General features: G+C 37.7%; 1 protein-coding gene across 3 annotated transcripts in view; it reads right to left on the bottom strand.

The window, feature by feature from the left end:
* Window positions 1-20,361, bottom strand: part of thsd4 (thrombospondin type 1 domain containing 4) — a 46,795-nt gene that overhangs the window by 16,424 nt on the left and 10,010 nt on the right. For 2 of the 3 annotated variants that reach the window (XM_087847671.1, XM_087847677.1), the window contains one exon: window positions 19,135-19,271. In XM_087847671.1, the coding sequence (XP_087703797.1) occupies window positions 19,135-19,271 (137 nt within the window). Of the gene's footprint in view, window positions 1-3,829; window positions 4,032-19,134; window positions 19,272-20,361 lie in introns of those variants that run through there. The other variant, XM_006780476.3, reaches the window with a different exon arrangement.

The raw sequence follows: 20,361 nt of genomic DNA, 5'->3' as shown, positions 1-20,361 counted from the left end.
TGGAAGTAATTTCAAGACGTGATGTTGTGTCTGGAAATGACATTATGGATATTGTACAAACATTTCTAGGACCAAAAAACAAAAAAATCTGTAAAGATTGATATCAAATATGGTTGGAGGTTTGGTTTGGATTTAAATAAAATACACAAAGTGCACATCAGAGCATAGTAGCATCTGTCCCCCACATGTTAAGATGCTATGGAACTTTAATTGGCTTTAATGAGGAAAGGCCTGCGACACTGCTTTTACCTCAGTCAGCACTTCAAACACATCTGTATCTGTGGAGTTAACATTACTATTGAGCTCTCGCATGACAATCTTAAACACAAACTGACATGACTGAATGATTTACAGTCTTTCCTGCGTAAACAATTTAGTTTAACAACAGAGAAAGAAAATCCTCCTTCACTGTTTTGCAGATCACATTAAACTTTATGCTAATTTCTATATTTAATAATAAACTTTTCAGGAAGTAAATCAACCATATGACCACAACTTGCAGATTTATTTTAGTTTTAGAAATCTGGTTTATAAAATGAGAAATGGCCTTTCTCTAAGCCAGTCCTCTAAACAATGTTTGCCTTGTTTTTGTTTTTGAGTTTGTCCACATGTCTGTGTGTCCTTGGGGTTGTAGTATTTCAGACAAGAATTTAAAGAGACTGAAGGATAGTCTTTTCTGTGTCCTTTAAAACCCCAAAACAAAAAGCTGTTATTGTTCAGCTTATTACCAGCAGAGCCTTAGTTAAGGAGGACAGGGAATATTAATTAATTAAAATATAAAGCAGCAAGTTACAGTAAAAAAAAAGACCCACTCTGATACCTCATACACTGTTTACTATTTCTCCCTGCGGTGACAGCTAGTGCTGGATGATAGCATATTCATTAAATACCAAAGTTACAAAAGGCTGAGTAAACAGACTTCCAGCAAACACTTTATCACACAGCTTTGCACAGAAACAAAAACTTGCAAAGGTCACCTTATAAGGGAAAGCTAGAGTCTTTTAACACAATATCATGTGTCCAGCTATCAAGCTTATGCAGTATTTAAGACTTTTTTACAAGTTTCTCCTTTAAAAAAACAAAGAACACTGAACAGCCCGTCTTTAAGCTTAATTAAACATTAAGTGTACATGGTAGAAAAGAAACAAACTGAGTTTGTCCACTGACTCTAACCCTAATTATTTCAAGATCACAATGATATTCAGTTCTGTTCAATTCAATTATATTTATATAAGCACCAAAACACAACAGTTGCCTCAAGGTATTTTATATTGTAAGGTAAAGACCCTACAGAGAAAACTCCAACAATTAGCCCCTAAGAGCAAGCACTTGGCGACAGTGGGAAGGAAAAACTCCTTTTTAACAGGATGAAACCAGGCTCAGGGAGAGGCAGCCATCTGACATGACAAGTTGGGGTTGAGGACTCGTGCAATCAATGTGTTTTCATTATAGTTACACCAGTCACCTAGAAAGTGCATGTTCTTAGCAATTGGTCAGTTGCCACTATATATATATATATATATACACACACACCACAGGTAATTTCAGCTACATTTATACTTTTAATTTAGCCAAACACATTTTGGCTAAATATATAACTAAATGATTTAAATCTGCCATCACAAATGAAACATATTATGAGAAAAAGAATGATGCAAAAATAGCCTAGAGTCTGTTTATGAATGTATACATGAAAATGCCACTTCATCAATATCTCAATACTTGCAGATTTGATCAGTTTGGAACTTTTTCTCAGATTTTGCTTCTCGAATATGCTGGTTTGTAGCCATAAATAGAAACCAAAGCTCTAGTGTTTTTTTTATGATAATCACTCAGCCTTCCACTCTCCAAAACACAGCATGTTTCGAAATCAATAGCAAAGAAAGTTCAACCAAAATGGGCTGACAAGCTGGAATTAAAGTATTTACTGTAACATTGGATAAGCAGAAAGGACAAAACAGCTGTGGTTTAAAAAAATACAAATTGCATTGCATTTCTGTTTCTGCTGATAAAATAAACAAATAAGCAACTTACCAAAATGTTATTTTTGAATTTACAAGGTTCCACACTTGATTTCAGGCTACTGCATGAAAGCACATCTGTAACCTTTTAAGTACAGAGAGAGTGGCAAGATGTTTGATCCCAACAGTAAAGAAAGAAGCCTCATCCAAACCACAAAATGCCCTCACAGACTATAGAGCAAAGGGCACAGTTACTCTTAACTTCACTACAGGCATCCATGCTTGTAAAACACTCAGAAATAGAAGTGTGATCAATCTACAGCCATTAAAACGTATAGAGTTTCTCCTGACTTCACAGCCCTGATTTAGAAGAACTGTTTCGGAAAGAGAATCACAGACTCTGAACAGCTCCTGCTGAGAACATCCACAAAAAAGACAGAGACTAATCACAGGGGCTGAGCAAACGAAATACTGCCAGAATTTTGCAGTGTGTGCCAGTAAAACGTATGTGATATAAACCACAATACTGCTGTAACCATAATATTCTGTTTGGGGGCCTCTGAGACTTCAGGTGGCCTTTAAGAACTCAAAAACTGAATATGAGCTGATTGCATCTGTCAATTACTGTCCCAGTTTTAACAAAAATCAGCCTCAAAACATTCATTACGCATTATATATGCTTCACAGTGGGTGCTTAATGTAGCCAGTATATTTTGGGGTTTCCTCAGCAGTACGTTTATCAGCCAGTTATATGAGGATGAGACTGACAATTGTTTTGCAATTATCTGTGAATGGCTTTGTGGCAAGTAAAATCACTGTATTCTACTGTTTTGTCAACATATCTGGTTTAAGTCAAAATAAAACTATCTAAAGGAAAACTAAATATATGAATTGAGTTGATTTTAAATGTTGTGTTTGCAAGTTGAGCAGTGGGGTCAGTCTAATATCATACAGATATTCACAGAAAATACAGGCGAATAGTAGATATAACAGTTATTCCTGCACGAGGCAGTGTCAGCTGTCTTTATCCTGTAGTTATTGAGAATGTAAATGAACATCAAAGGGGTTTTAATCAATTCAGCCAGTACATACCCGCTGTTTATGTACTGATATATTATAATGTTTATTTAAGCTTGATAGGTATGTAGTTTAAAGTCATATACAATTTGGAAAGACACCCTCATCAAACCTGTTGGCACATCATGAGTTTACATTAACACCCGCAGGCATCTCACACTGGCCTCATTAATTCCAGGCAAATACAGGTGATGTAAAACCAGATGAGCTGATGCACAAGTGGTGACAGGCTAATGCAGGATGACAGTTGATCCTTAATAGGGTTTTAAGTACATCTTTATAGTCCCAAGACAGGCCTGACTCACTGAGTCTTCCACTAGGAGGGAAATCTAACTCCACAAGCAGCCAGTGAATGTGCTGTGGAAAAATAAACAGCCCAGAGAGCAAGCAGAGCCACAGTGAGAACAGCAATACTGTAAATACTTCCACTCAGTAGTTGGACCACAAGATCATGGGGCTATAATGACAGTTCAAGTTATGGAGTGACACTGCCCAGTACTAATTGCAACCACAGGACACTAGATGGAAATAAGTACCAGGCTTACTTGCAACTAACTCTATAGATTTGGATGTTTTACTCAGACCTCTAATCAATAAAGTAAATAGCATTTCTCATGGTGACAGGCATAAAGCTACATATCAGCAACATATCAGCAACTGTAAAGAGTACAAAACAAACTGAAAAAATGAAGAAATCCCCCTTCTGTCATGGCCAGAGTATTGGTATCAATGAAAATCGCCCCTCTCTACCAGGTTCCCCCAGGACTCAGCAGAGGTGAGGCAGATCCTACCTGTGACCGCAGCTTCCCCTGCACACGCATGTGGAGGCAGACGAGCAGCAGAAGAGCCAGTCCTGACAGCATTCTCTCATGTGGGCACAGAAATGTTCAAGCGGTCACTGAGGCGTCCACACGGGTCCAGTGGCTGCTCCCGTCAGCCTCTTCTATACCGCTGTAGCTCTGAGAATGCCAAAAGAACCCTCTCACTATTGAACTGATCTCTATGAGCTCCCCTTGTAAACTGAGCTGGGGGAGGTGCAGCTGGGGGAGGTAAGGGGGACCAGGGTTTTTTTCTTTTTTAGAGGAGGGAGGGTGAGCGGTAGAGAATGAACTGGAGGGAGAGAGAAAAGAGATGAAAAGCAGGCAGAGTGTAAGAGTGTGGCAGCTACAACTACAGTAAATTGGAAGTTAGAGAGGAAGTTTTGAAGACGTTTTTCAGTTTGGCAAAAAAGAGAGGAAGGAAATTCTTGAGGGTCTAAAATGAAAGTGTAAGATAACCAGCAGGGTTATGTGTTACTACAGGTAGGCATGCAATCTTCAAAAGATGCCAAAAAAAGTCAATTACAGAATTACACACTTAAGTAGAAGTTCACCTTCATGCTTGTGGTAATACTACAATGACACAATGCAGAAAAAACTTCACCTACAAGTGAAAAAGATCCCATATGAAAACCACATTTTGTTCGCGAACAACAACTCAAAAACAATAAGATTCTTGTGTCCTATTGGAGCCACATTGCAGCGCTGGAAGGATAACTGCTGCAGCCAAGAAGACCTGACTCATCATATGGTTTTCCTATATTGCACCACCATTGTTTCCACAACATTAAATCCTAATTCACCAGGACATTTTGAGGTAAGGAAGACACTCTTCATCATACTATGTGACAGTTGGTTTTCACATAATATAATATACACAGCACAAGCACATTGGGGCCGTTGTGGCTGGACCTATCGGAGCACAAAGAGACCCTTGCAAACACAGGCCAGAAATAAGCTTAAGATAATTGAAAACTTTTCTATTTTGAAAAGGCACATGGAAACCATGGAAACATGCTGCTGCAAATGGCTTATTGACTATAAGGTTATACCTCTGATGAGCAAACAAAGGTCAGACATTCTGTTTAATAACAGAAAGAAAAACTAAACTGATAAAGCCCTTAAATCTTGTGCCCAAAGTTCAGCAAGTTATTTCAAGACTTTATGTTTTAATATCTAACATATTGTCATTTATGTTGTATTGTGAAAGTGTGTGGGGACTGTAGGGTATAAATAGGTTGTAATTACTACAAACGAGCAGTGTCACTCACTGATTCTTTGTTTTCAAAGATTTTGACAGTGATGTGTATTTGTGAGCCTCGTGATGAATACCATGTGACTACTTTGAAAACATGATATGTTTGCAAGAAACGGAATCAGACATTTATTCAAACAATCGTATCGTTGTGTAACACCGCATTTTTTTCTCAATAGAAAAAAAATTGAATCTAGTTCACAGTAAGGTATCACGCACATACCAACATTCACAATTACATTATGACTGCTCCACATGACTATTTTGTCCACTCACATCAAATGTTTAACTGCACAACAATTAAAACTACAGACCCTGCAATTTATGCCACTCCTCTTTTCAGTGTTCCCTGTTTTGGGAAAACCATGATACCTTAAGCTGAGGTGTGATTCTGCCTCACAACTGTTTAGTGTAAGGTGGTCATATTCAGATTCAGTCACAGCTGACTTAAGGCAGTTTCTGTCTCTTTTTTTTGTTTACGAAAATGGTTAGAATTACTTTAACGGGGGGGTGGCTATGTATATAGTAAAACTCAGTAACGTGAACATTTTCAACAGCCATTAGGTGTGCGCTTCCCGTTCTGTCAGCCAGTTTCTTGTCCACATTCTGCCGTGTGTTCTTTTTATTTTGGTTTTCAGAACAAAGCACTCCAACACGCAGCTGTAGCCAAAAGCCCCTTCTGTTTCTGCTCCACTGTACAACAGTTTTGCTTCCTGTAAATTTCCACCAGGGGCAAGATGAGAAAGAGCATTGTAATATGTTTAGTTATTCTCTACACTGATCACTTGGACTAGTGACACGCTTTCCTCAGAAGTGAGAGTCGTTTTAAAGCCTTTCAGTGCTTGATAGGAAAGAAATTTAACCAAATACATATATGTAACTTGTTTTAAAAGACTACTACAATCTCAGGAAATAGGAACAGGATAAAAAACTACACAGGTTTACACAGAAGAACTGAAAATGTTTATTTAATAAACTGAATAACTGGACACCAAGACTCGCTTTGTCTTGATACAACTAAATGCAAATTTGAAATGCTTTCAACAGCAGCTCATGCCTAATCTGCTTCCAGTAAAACTATTAGCTACTATGAAGCTTGGAACCTAAAATTTATGTGTGCAGTCACATGTTTTAAGTGAGCTGAACAGCGTGCCAAATATTTGCTTGGTAATGATATGTATTTTGGCAGTATTCTAAATAAATCACACCCTTCCACCTTTTTTTAATATGCTGTTAAACTGTTTCACAGAGCTAGGAACTGAATGCAAGAAGGAGGACCAAGAAACAAATATCTGCACACCTGCATCTGGCTTCGATTGTGTTGGAAGAATGTCAGCAAACACACACATGCACAAACACACACACACACACACAGTATTTTATTGAACCACTCTAACTGTAAACACAGCTACTACTTCCCTAACCTTCCCCTTTAGTTAAAACTTATCTTCTCCTTAAAACTGATTTAAAACTGATCAATTTCCAGACTTGCTTTTTTTCACCATAAGGATGGCTTGAGTACTACCTGGGCCACACACATACAGTACATACCATGAACCAGCATGTACATCTTGCACAGTAAGCAACCAAGTGACAATAATCTCTCCAGTCAAGCACAGCTGCAGACACATAGGATGGGAATGGCCCCTTTCAGCAGCACATCCGTCATGATGAACATACAGACATCATCTTCTTCTCCCTTGATGTTTCTCTTTCATTACGGAGGCATAGCCCAGAGGTTGGACAGAGCCAGACTGATTCTCCGGTATATCCCAGGATCCTTCCCTCTACAAGTGGGTCAGCTCTGAAGCAAGCTTGGCTTAAGGCAACTGATTCCTCCAGTTTCCAGCCCACACACGCCAGAGTCATGCTCTACTGCAGGTGGGCTCAACATTACTGTATACTGTCAGAGTCCAACAGACACATGCTCATATAACCCTGTATTCAGCTTCTGTTCTTATTCTCTGTCATGTTTTTATTTTCTTGCCATTTGCTGTTTGGGTGGTATTTAAATCTAAAGTTAAGTAGCCAAAACTTGACAGCAAGCATTTTTAGCAAGTGTGTCCTCAGGGACTGTCTACCTGACAGCTGTAATATCTTTGTTACTACTGTTTTACACTTACATCATTCTTTCCTTGTGTTACGTTAGAGTAGAAAGAAAAATACCTGCAGAAATTCAACCCCTCCAATGACCTTTATAGACCTCTTGTAAACACTTTACACTGATTTTAATTTGGTCAGTAAAAGTCAAGAAAAGGCAGAAAGTAGGAAGGAGAGAAAACATCATCATGTTGGTGCATCTGGGATACATATTAGTCAGCAAGGCCAGACATGTAGGTCCCATGATTGTTCCCTTCAAGCAACGTGTTTGACTGAAGAAGGCAGGTTTGGAGTGGAGGAAGGCAAGTTAATGAATAAAGCAGGCTGAGAAGGGAGTTAGGATGGGAGGGGCAAGGTGTGGCTGAAGTAAGCTGCTGCTTCTATTTGTCCTTGGCCTGTGATGGACATACTCTGCAGCTGAAGTTATATTCCTGCCACGAGCTGTGCAAAGCCAAGTGTAAAAGTCATGAACGGGAGGTTTGTTCTTCACTAAACACTATAGCAGCCATTGTCAAACATTAGTCCCTCATCGTTGCCTGTGCTGTTTGAATTAGCATAATGGACTACGTGTCCTCCTACGTGGCTATCACTGTAGCTTGATGCTATACTGTACATCTACCGTAAATGTCAGAGGTAGTACCTGCATTCATGTTATAGGTTCATCTTCTTTTGACTTGCTCAACTCCAACCACTTTTATAGTTTATAGTTATAGTTTATTTGTTTATATAGCACATTTTATTGCAACATGAGCGTTGACCAAAGTGCTGTACAAAAATACAACATACCTAATAAAATAACTTAGAGTATTGGGATAGCAAAACACCAAATATGAATTAACAAATAACTCTCATGCTGTATTGAAAGCCAGTAAGTAAAAATGTGTTTTAAGATAAGATTTAAAAAGATTGACAGTAGGAGCTTGTCTGATGTGTAGGGGTAAATTATTCCACAGCTTAGGCGATACGACTGCAAATGCTTTTGTGTAATGAAATAAGATTTGATGTGATAGAGTCAAAGTTTACTTTTCCCTGTATTTTCTTACGGATCAATAGGAAGCCTCTGCATGAGCAATCACATTCCAAACAAATACCTTTTTTGCTTTGATAATGTCAGTACCTTTATCTGAGACAGATGAAGATAAAACAGAAGCTGCAGACGGAGGAATGTAATGTAGGAATGATATATTTTCATAGTTCTTAATTAGACCCTCCCTGTTTACATCATTCAAATGCAACAGCCCAAAGTCTCTAACGACGGATTCCGTAAACAAACTTCACAACGATATCATTTTTTAAACCACACTTTAAAATACAAAGCCTGAGGAGATATTAAATCAAAACTCTTCACAATATGTTCACATAAACTACCTTTCTAAGGGCTCCTACACACTGTGAGATTTCATCACGCTGTGCAACATCGATGATTTAATGCATGCTTAGTGTACTATAATAATACCTAGTGAATCACACACTACAAGAATAGGTGACAGTTTGTCTTCCTGCTGTGTTCTCATCAGTACAGTGACGACAACAGCTGCTGTCAAACATAAAAACAAAGTTCTGCTGCCACAACTACACTAGACTTCTTTACTTCTTTACTTTAATGTCAAATATGTTTTGTTTTTTTTTCATATTTTGTTTGTTGTGGGTTTTTTGCTTTTCACAATTAAATTGATTGTTCAGTCTTTCACATGAGTATCCTCATTTTTTGTCTCTGTCATAATTTTTTCCCAGATAATCTTTGGTGTCAGTGTCTTCAAACAACTTTGAACCTCTCTCACTAACCTGGGGATTATGATGTACCATGTATGATGGACCACAGTTGTGAAACCACAGCCAAAGATATTACTATAATTATTTTATTGTCTTGTCTTCTGTATGAGGCAGATCAAAACTGCACAGTGTTTATCCTGCTTAAGTGATAAGTGAAGAAAGTGTATAAGAGTTTTTGATAGCTAATGTCAAAGTCAAATGAGTTTATACATCTGCTGGCGGTGTTTAATTAATAAAGCTGTTAGAATTAGACGTCATCAGATAAAATCGTATTCACGGTGGAGTTTGACCCCGAGCAGCAAGAACCTGGAGGAGAGCACAGAAAACCCATACATACCTATTCACACCTGCAGTTCTTAACTTATTTTAAAATAAGTCCTCCTGACCACATATTGAGTGCTTGAGATCACTGACATTCCAAACAAACCGATGAGGCATTAAATGTCCTCAACTGTCTCTTCATTTGACAGCCACCCAGACAGCAGCAAATTACTGTCAACAGCCGTGTCTCTGAAGAAGACCTCTGTGACTCCTGAGTGCTAAAAATACAGTTTTGTATCCATATAGTATACCCTCATAAACCTGTATGGGAGACCGGGAGATATTAGGAGTCATTGCTCCATTTGTAGTTCAACAGGTTGTTTATCATCCATCTAATGTACCATACATTAGCTAAAGCCCACTCATTGCTGTTAATCTGTTGTATCAGCCAATTATCCCCCTACCTCCAACAGCCTTGTTTTCCAGCTATTCCATTCCTATACAGAAACTCCAAAACTGTTCGAAGCTATTTAGAAAGGTTAGTTTCTATCTGGTGTCCTCCTTAACCAAACATGTTGAGCCCACAGCTTAGCTGCAGTCACACAAACATGATCATCAAGGCAAGAGAGGGATCCACTAAAAGATGGAAGGTAAAGTGCTAAACTGTGACAAAAAAAAAGCATCACAAGCTGAAAAATGAGACCAATATTAAATCTACAGCTCAGTAGATACAGAGAAACATTGTGGTTCTATAAAACCAATTATGTAACTATTTAGTATATAAATGATAATTTCCTTATAACAGCCAATGTTTTCCTTAATTTTTGGTTGCTTATCATGTAAATTTATTTATCTACCAATATCTAGGGAAGGTATTTTAAGAGGAAACGTGCTTGTACAAATAGTTTATTTCTGCTGACGCCCATATTTAATGTGCCAGCCCAGATGTTGTTTAGCTGAGCTGTGAGAATGTGATCAGGAAATGGAAGTTCAAACACTTTTGCTCTTCCTGTGGTCATATAGCCCCATGTGGAGGCTAAAGACTCAGACAACACAGCAACAAAAGTCTACAGCTAGTCCAGCAGCTCTTACAGTAACCTTATAGCACTGACACTGATGTTTACTATGTTCAGCTACTCAGTTTAATGTGTTAATATGCCAACCTCTCTTAATTTGAAGTAAACAAAAAGCCCTCGATTAGCATTCATTTACATTTGATCATGAACTAATGGACAAATTGACATGTCGATATAATAATGGTAAAAGTTGTAAAAGTTAAGGAAACCTATTATATAATAAAATTGCCCACAGTAGGCATTAATGAGTATACCAAATTTAATGCCAATCAAAGCAACAGTTGTCTGAATATGATGGAAAAACATAAAAGAAACACGAACCACAAAATTATTAGTCACTCTAGGTATCAGCCATGTAATTTATGTAATTCAATAACTGCCAAGACATTTTCTTATTTAAAAAAACAAACAAACCTGACCCCACAAATGGAAAACCAAGCTAAGGTCATCAAGATTCTATCAGAAAATGTCATTGCAACTCCTCACTTAACCAAAAGTAAAATACAGGAAATACATCAAATGGAGATCCCATCAAATGCAGACACTTTTCTTTCTCACAGCTTGATTGAGGCCCAAGGTTAAATACCCCCCAATCTCCTAAGGAAAGACTTTATGAGCTTGGGCAGAAACCAGCAGAGACCAGGAGAGACGTGATGGAGCAGAACAAGTGTCTGACCCCGAACCTGAAGTGCTGAAGCCTGCTGAAGCTCCACAGGTCACACAGAGGCAGTAACCAGGCCGATGTGGGCCAGTTAGAGCCGGTGGGGGGGGGAGCAGGGGCCCATTAAGATCCAGGAAGCTGAGGCCTGACTAAGACATTAATCTGTCATCTCCCTCACATCTTTATATTCATCTGTCTTAACTGTCATCCAACTGGAATTTCTATATCCAAGACCCCTGACAGCGACAAGTGCCATAACAAGTGTCTCAGTAACTCTGGTAGGTCCAGTGCTGTGGCTGTATACATGAACCTGACTTTCCATTCCCTGTATAATAGAGCAAGAACCTGTGTCTCAGGAATTTTGTAAGAAATTTGTGTCTTGTTTTCTGTACATTTTATGCTACATTTTGTTTAAAAAATTGAAAATGCAGAGTTAAAAATGGAATTACAAGCACATTTCAAGAGCTTTGTGTCAGTGTTAGGAGAGACACCTAATGTAGAGCCTTGACAACAAAGGCAAGATGGACCACTATACACCATAACGAACTGAAATACACAAAGAAGTAAACGCAGGCCCAACCACACCAAAGAAACAAAAAAAACAAAAAAAACATGGATACAGAAACTCAGAACTGGTTCAAAGTCCCAGGAACTTGACAGAAGTATCAAAAAGCAACACACCATGCCACAATCTAAAGAAACAGCTGACAAGCATAATTCACACCTCTCAGTCTGCAAAGGGTTTGGGACTCCAGTGAACTACACTGAGAGCCATTATCTACACATGGTTAAAACTTCAACAATGGTGAATCTTCCCAGGAGTGGCCGACCTATCAGAATTATTCCAAGAGCGCATCAGCGACTCATCCATGAGGTCACAATAGAACCCAGAACAACATCTAAACAACTGGAGGCCTCTCAGCTCTCAGTTAAGGTCATTAAGGTAATTCTGTTTTCTACCAGAAAATCCTGGATGATAGTGTCCATGCCCTGAAGCTCAAGCAGTGATTATAAAGACACTAGGAAGTCCACCACTGAATGAAAGAAAATTCAGGGTCCAAGTGATTGTCCATAATCATATCCAATTGTGATGCTTTGAAAAGACATTTAAAAACTTAATGTGCTTTTTTCAAGTTTTATATTAAACACTTTAACCTCCATGCCAGGTCATACACCATGCTGAAGTATCAGAAGAACTAAAAGTAAGAATTTCATATCATATCTTTTGATGTATGTCTATTAGCTGAAGACAGGCTCTGTAACCATGCAGTGAGTGATGATGGGGAACACCCTATGAGTGTGCAGCTGAAGCTTGTACTGACAGAGATGGGATTGAGGTATCTCCGCCAGTCTGTGCCAGGTTGGCAGCATTTCAGAGCTCTCATCCCCTTTTTAACAAGTCTGCCTGTCCACTACAGTTGGGGATGCATAAAACAGATGCAGCTGTCAGAGTAAAGAAGTGAGGAGTGGCCTTGGCTGTTGTTTGATGAGTTTTGGCCTGAGCCATGCTCTGGGCTCTGGATGCTGGGAAACATGCCAGTCAGAGAGGAAGGCCATTGCTAAGACCTCACCATTGCACCGGGTTGGATATCCCATAATTCTGTCATCTTCATTAGGAAAGAACAATTCATCAAAACCTATACTGGAATCTGCCTGGTCAACCTTTCAGTTCTTATCAGCAAACATTAATCCTAATAGAGACCAAATCAAAAACATTTTAAAGACCAATACGAGACAAAATCAATTTATTGTCCACACAGATCAAGAAAATTTAAACTTCAGCTTTCAGAACTGGATTTCCTGATTTAGATGGCTCCTGCCTAACTGTGTTGAACGGCAGGGAGTAGTGCAAATCCACTACTGCCTCTGTAATAGTCTAGGAAAGATAGATTTTCTTTCCTCAGGTGGGCCCACCACCATCAGTAGAAAAGTGTGTGGTCAGTGATCGCCCTTTAAAAATATACACACCCTTCTCAAATGCACTTCCTCAGTATAAGAAGGAGAGAACTCACAGCTGCACTGAATTCCCAACATAAAGGGATCTTTCTTTCACTGTTCATCTGAAATGAGTAACTACATTCATGGGACCTGGACTTTCCCATGTGCACATTGCACATACAGCTCATTGGAAATATTAAATGTTTCGGCTTTTAAAAGATAAAGGTGTTTGTACAAAAACTTATCAATCAGAATATTAAATGTCCTTAACAAGTCAAAAATTCTGATCATAGAGACATAGTCTTATAATTTTACTAAAATTGTTAACTGGTTTCTTTAACACTTTACATGTGCCATATATAATAGTTTAACAGTCTAACCTAATCCCTATGGAACCAAAAGAACCTTTTGATTACATGTCCATAGCCATTTACGTGTTAATGTCCTGAACAATGACTAACTGTTTAGCTTGACTTTTCTGTGTGGAGTTAGCATGTTCTCCTCATGCATGAGGACTCCTGGAGCCCAGCTTCCTCCCACAGTCTAAAGACACACACGTTAGGTTCACTGGTGAACCTGAACTAGGTGTAGGAGTCAATGAGAGCATGAATGGTGGTCAGTGTTTCTCATTTATCTTCTCTTTCCCATAGTTTGTATTTTGTCCTTTTTCTTTAATGGTCTCATTTTTTTCCCTCCTGCTCTTACCCCTCACCGCAGAGTGATCACAGTAGATAGCTGACCCATCATCCAATTTAAAAGAGGTTATTTCTCACTACTGTCACCTGATGCTCAATCATACGTTATCATCTGATTGTTGGGGTTTTCTTACTAATATTGTGGGGGGCTCTAGGAATGTTGACCTATCCAGGATGAATGAGATGAGAACTGGAACTTAGGCTAAGTAAATGGATGGATGGATACTGTAAAAACAAATGGAAAGCAAGGGTAAGAACAAGAAAGTAATCCTGAAATCTGCCAAGCACTTTACCATACAGAACAAATGATCCATGTGAAGCCCCCAACCAAAGGGTCCAATCTCTGGGGCATGTTACCCACAATAATAGACTGACCACTAAACCCACAAACGGCATGTGTTAAGCCTGTAACCAAGCACATCTCCAAAATGTTATGCCATTTTAAGTGCACATGCAGCAAGAAATTTCAATATAGTCAGTGAACTGAGAATAAAATACCATAATTTTGTCCAATCAGAAGACAAGAAATCATAGTCAATTAGGTGTCTGTCCATCAGGTTAAAAAATATGTGACCAAGTTCAAAGGTCAGAGGAAGAGAAAGAACAGAGGAGGGCAGTTATATGCATAATATTAAAGATGTCATGGACCACAGTAACTATGAACTGTGTGGTAAAAGGCCATGTTTTCTCTGTAATCAGTAACAGATCATCACCACAGCAAGCGCATAACTTTTATGGTTTGAATATGGAGAGATAAAATAACAAACTCATTGAGACACATTTCCTCCTAACCCGAAAATATAGTCCAAATGTTATGAATTAATTTTTCATTATTATGATTAAGTGTCAAAAATTTGCTTGTGGTCACGGTTGCAAACCACAATGAGACCAATATGAATTCCACAGCTAAAACTACCTCCAGACACTAGTGCAAAGCTTTGCGGGGTTTGTTTTTAAAAAAAAGAAGAAGAAAAAAAGAAAAACAGCTCAAGATTTAAAGAGATATTAAAGAACTGTGAGGTAGTGGTTGTAACATGAGACTGTAACAATGATTTAAACTCATGACTTTGTTCCCTTGCTCTTCCTGACCGCTCATCTCTGTTGTTACATGTCAGGGGTGCGCAGCCTTTTCCTCCTGCGGGCCACAAGGACTTAGATAAAGCAAAAAAAGCCATAAACTGGATGAATCAAAACGTAGGTAAAGGTTACACTGAAAATGTTATTAACGTTACAATAACCCAAATGCTATTTTGACAGTTGAATTGCCCTACATCTTGCCAACTATCTCATGCACTACTGAACAGGTCACATATAAAACACATTGCACTGGAATCAAACTTACAGCAGCAGAGTCGCTGCAGTAATCTCCCTAGAGATTGCTCAGTATAATGTTGCCTTGAGCATAATGCTAGGGGTTATTTTGATCCTTTTTCAGTATGTGTGAGATGGTCTAGTTCCAGCACAATGATGCACACATATTCACACACAGCTTAAAAAGAGAATTTCCTACAGAGGGAAGGTTCACTCAGTCAGAAAATAGACTATAAGCCTAATAATAATGAATTTAAAAAAAATCACCTGAGGCAATAATTTGCGCTCCTCATTCTACAAAATGAAGAGCTTGATGTATAAAACACCATGTATCATTTGAGACATGTTATATTAATTTATCTTGTCAGGTGTAAGAGAACGTGTTGGGGTAGTCAATCGATACTGTAAAAAAAAACTGCCTAAGTTATCCAGTAACAATCCATATACAACAACGTATGCAAGTACTTTTAATCAAGCATCATATTTAATTAAATGTGCTCTTCTTATCAAGCTTTATTCTATTAGAATTTAAAGGAAAATAGTGTACTTAGTAGGACATGACAATTATCTAACAGCTCTAGTTACAAGTAAAATTATTTATACAATAAAAGTAAGAAAAATTCAAAAAATGTAATGATTGGATATAAATTAAACAATTAACTACATGAGTTAAACTAAAAATAATAATTAATCTATTAGTTATCTGAAAAAAATGGGATAACTGTTTGAGCCCTTGTTTAAAGGAAAACATAGTTTTAGATTTGTCACTTTTCATATTTAGTTTAATTTTTAAAAAAGTAAAAAAGTTGATACATTATCTAAAAGATCCATAAAAATGACCCTACAGTCCTGTATGAAACATTTTCTCCAACTCAACTAAATACAACAATATTCGGCTTTCACTTTATCTCATGATTAACAATAATTTATTGATCTTATCATTGGTGTAATATGCATGAACCTTAGACTTTTGGGATATTTACCGATGCCTCCCCCTTAATGAACCCATTTTTAATGCAGGACTTGAGAGTATTTATAGTGCTTCAGGAAACACTCTGAACCCCTCTCTCATCTGTGGTATCATTTGCTAAAATGATGAATGCTTTAAATATTTACTTTGGAAACATGATACACAAACACTAACTATAAACAGCAAACGTTATACATAACGATTTTTTCCTTCTCGAGAATAGCACACAGTTGGACAAATACCTTTTTTCTCTGGTAATGTGCTTTGGACGTGTTGAAAAATGTACAACAGTAGTATGTGCTATGTACAGACAGGCTCTGACCTGCTGGATCGACTAAGTTTGAATAACTGGTGAAAAATTATTGTATGATTTGGCTCTCATCCACATACAGAAGCAGAGTCTCTGGCAGAGCTCTAGGAGTATATCCGTAACACTTCTCTGTGCCTTGGGGACAGTTTAACAGTTTGTGCACTAGCTTTGTGTGAGATATCTTCTGATTAATTTGGTGTCAGAGTCTTTTTCTTCACAGAAATGTAATAAGTATTAAGTTTACTGTATATTAATTTTACAACATTTATCACAGTCTAGCAAATAGCCAACAAAAACTGTTTGAGGCAAAAGAAAGTATGCAGATTTTGATGAGACAAAGAGAACACTGAAAACTGCAATTAAAGAAACACAGAGCTTTAAGTGGTGCTATAACAACCATCCAAACACAGACCAAACGCAATTTGTTAGAGCCAATATTTCCCATATGAGCTAAAAAAATAATAATATTCATCTTGGCCTACCATTGTTGTTGTCTTTTTAGCCTTCCCATATGGAAAAGAAATAGAAATGACTTATGCCAAACATTTGGTTTTTTTTATGTCTTATAACATTTACTTGTCTCTTTCAAAATTTTCTGATGTAATTATCAGAATTAAGTATTTTTAAAAAAGGTTTCTGTGTTTTTCTATAACATGTGGATTACCATGGAGAAACAACTGAAAACAGCAATGAATGTATGAAACATGTCGTAAAATACAATCTGGTATTTAACTCTAAAGCGCTCCTGTTGTAACGTTCAATCATGCAGCTTCAATCTCCAAAAGAACTCACCAAAGTGGCAATAACGTTATGTATTTCAGAGGTAACACATTACCCACTATCATACCAGCACGATTGACATTTCCTCTCCAATAAAATGCCAGAAATAGTATACATTAATGCATTTTAACAAGAAACAATGCATGGATATCCAAAATAGATATAGAGTGAATGGCAATAAAAATATCATTATTATCATCACCAATCTGGGTTTTAGGCCAGTTACTGGTCAGGTCAGGTATGGAAATGTTACTTCCCTACTTGACCTGACCTTGCAGTACTCTCTGCTCATCCATAGAACATAGTAGTTGGTTGGCTCCTGGGTCCAACTGGGCTTTTAAAAGCAGCAGCAGAGCAAACTAAATCACTGAGAAATTTGGTATTTTGATCTGTTGCTCGCATTAAAAAATAGATGAGTAGAAAGTTTTAAAATTTTATGTTGAGTGGGACTTAATATCCTGAGCAAACCCCTGAATATCAGTAGCTATGATACTTGACTCTAGAAGACAAAGATCAAGTTAGAGGATCACATTTAGGTCAGCAGGACTAATCCTGTGGGGATCAATCCAATCTCCATCAGAAAAAGTCTTATTATTGAAATACTTGACACCACTAATACATTTGACTCCACAAACATTGTGCTACTGATTTGATTTTTAATGTATTCTACTTAAAGGTTTTTAGAATAGTTTTAGGGTTTGTTTTTTATCAATTAGTTATTGCAGCATTTTGACAAGCTACAGGGTATCATGTGGGTCAAGCAGAGTGCATCAAACCAGCTGACTATCAGCTGATCCAAAGAGGTACCAATGATGACTGACACTTCAAACAGTCTGTTCAAGCAGCCAACTTCCCCGCGGTTCCTTCCTGCTCCATGCTGTTGCTGTTGCTACTTATGATTCGATATGCTGCTTTTTCCCTCTACCAGCCCTGCCTCTTTCTACTGTGGTCTTTTTTTTTATCAATATAGTTGCAATGATATCTCTTGTTTTAGAGATATGTATATTCCATATGTCAGGTATATATCTTCAAGGTCCTGTAACCTCCAGGAGGGGAGGGAAAACCTTCAGCGTCAACTGCAAACATTTATAAATTCCCACAATAATATGAAATTCCAATCATGGCTCTGATTAAATTAAATTATCCAGATGTTTTCACATTATATCTTGGCTTGTAGCTGGGGGGATGTCCTGTTCAGAAGCCTGGACCAGCTGAGAAAATCTCAGTGGAGAAAGAGATGCAGAACTAAATCTCCTTTTCCGGAAAAACTTCTTATGAGTTTCAGTTTTTAAATAATAAGCCAGAACATGAGAAACTGGAACATAAATGGGCATTTGAAGATTAATCATTTTTGATTCAGACACGCAAAACACAATTTATTTTTGATGATTCAACAGTACCCATGTGAAGGATGACGATGCCGATGAATAGTGTGCGTTAGCAGTGAAATGTGAGATCAAGAGGGCTTTCTGTCTTGATTAAATCTTAATGTTGCAAAGACTGTTGCTGGATTACAGTTCATGGGAAAGACACTGGGTTAAAAGAGTAAGGTCAGCACAACCAATTGCAATTGAGCCGTGTTTTAAACACATTTCTTGGAGTTAAACCCTGATCAAACAAGAGTCACAGTGAATCCAGCACAATGAATACATACCTAACTATAAGCCCACACAGCAACAGCGTCCTGTTTCCAGTAGGGTAATTTTTTTTATTTTTGCTGCTTTGCGTCACTGTACAGTCATGATTCTTATGCTGTGCTGCCCTCTGGTGCTCAAAGCCACCTTTACACCAGTGCTACCGCCTAAGTGTGTAAAGGTTTACTTATATTATAAATGTTTTACACTCCATCTGTACATTTGAATCACTGCTGCTTTACCCAAAAAAGAGGTCATGAAGAGAAAGTGAAGCTCCACTCTAAGGTCATGAAGGATGCAGCAGAAATGCAGCATGAAAACATACAGAGCTTGATGATGACATATTATGTTTGATACAAGTTGAACAGTTAGAACAAAATGTTGCCCATCTCAGCAAAGCCCTGCAGGATCTTGTAAATAGATGTAATCATGTAGCATGTAGCATTACAATAAATAATACAAAATCCTTCTCTTTTCTACAGTATGTCAGAAAAAGGGTCAGTGTGTGGCCTACCGTACACTTTCCTGCCACACAGAGAGAAGTTTCATTCTGTCCACATGGCGTCCCGTCGATCACCCTTTCTGACTGTCGCACGTAGAACCTGAACCCTATGGCTCGGCAGTTGAGTTCACACTGCTGCTCAATAGGAACTGTAAACAGATTTAGGTATCATGATATAAAGACATATTTCAGGATATGAAAATATGCTGGTTTCACAATACACACAAACAAAAGTAAATAAAAAAAACATCAACACATCACAGATGAATGTGCTGACATCCATCTTTAAATATGTGTAAAACATTTGACACTATCATTGTGTAAATAAAATAAACGTAGGTTTTACCATTAAATTTATTATTTTGTAACTACATGAAATCCAGCTGGATTTAAAGACTGAATCCACATTGAAATAAATTGCATATGCATATATGATACATGGGGAGTAACTGTACTTTGATCATATATTTAAATTTGCTCATCTTTTCAAGCACATATCCTTTTGGACACTTTCCAGGCACCATTCTGACCGGGCATATTAAACTTGAGCAGAGGACAAATCAATGGTTTGGGTTTTTGTTGTTGTTGTTTCAAACTGGGAACTGAGGTTATGATGCAAAGACCAAATAACAGTCTTCAGTAGAATGTAAGACATCATAACCTTAGCATGCCCATTTCATGTCCGTCTATAGTTCACAGCATGTTAAAAGGGCGTGAGTGTTTTTGGACTCAACCATCCTCTCTGACGTTGTCCTCTTCCCCAGAAGAGTTCCAACTGTTAAGCTGCAGTTTTGATAAAATGGAGAATATCTAATGAACACTGCATTTGCACAAGTGGTCAAACTAGGACTTAAATCAAAAATAGCAGGCACTTTGGAAGCAGCTTAAAGGGGAGGTCATTTCTAAATCAACCATATCTAAATCAAGTGTTGTTTTTACCTTTTATGGTCATATTCACCAAGTTTGTAAATCTTAAGAGTTGTTATGGTCATAACAATATAATATTTAAGCGCATAATTTACCAAAACATTAGAGTTCTGTGAAAAAAACAAGTGTTACAGTTTTACCCTGCGGCTATATTCTGAAAAGAACTAAAACAGCACTGGACTAGCCTTGGCTGCTGTTTTAAAACTAAAAGGAGAAATTCTCTCTCTTTAAAATGTTAAACATGTTCTACAAAAAAAGATCTTTAATATTGACAAAGGATTATGTTTGATGCAATAAAAGCTGCAAAGTCTA

The sequence above is a fragment of the Neolamprologus brichardi genome, chromosome 1 (genome assembly GCF_056152115.1).
Source record: "Neolamprologus brichardi isolate AB-2024 chromosome 1, ASM5615211v1, whole genome shotgun sequence".
Lineage (NCBI taxonomy): Eukaryota > Metazoa > Chordata > Actinopteri > Cichliformes > Cichlidae > Neolamprologus > Neolamprologus brichardi.
The sequence above is the reverse complement of the archived record's forward strand: the minus strand, read 5'-3'. Positions and strand labels throughout refer to the sequence as shown.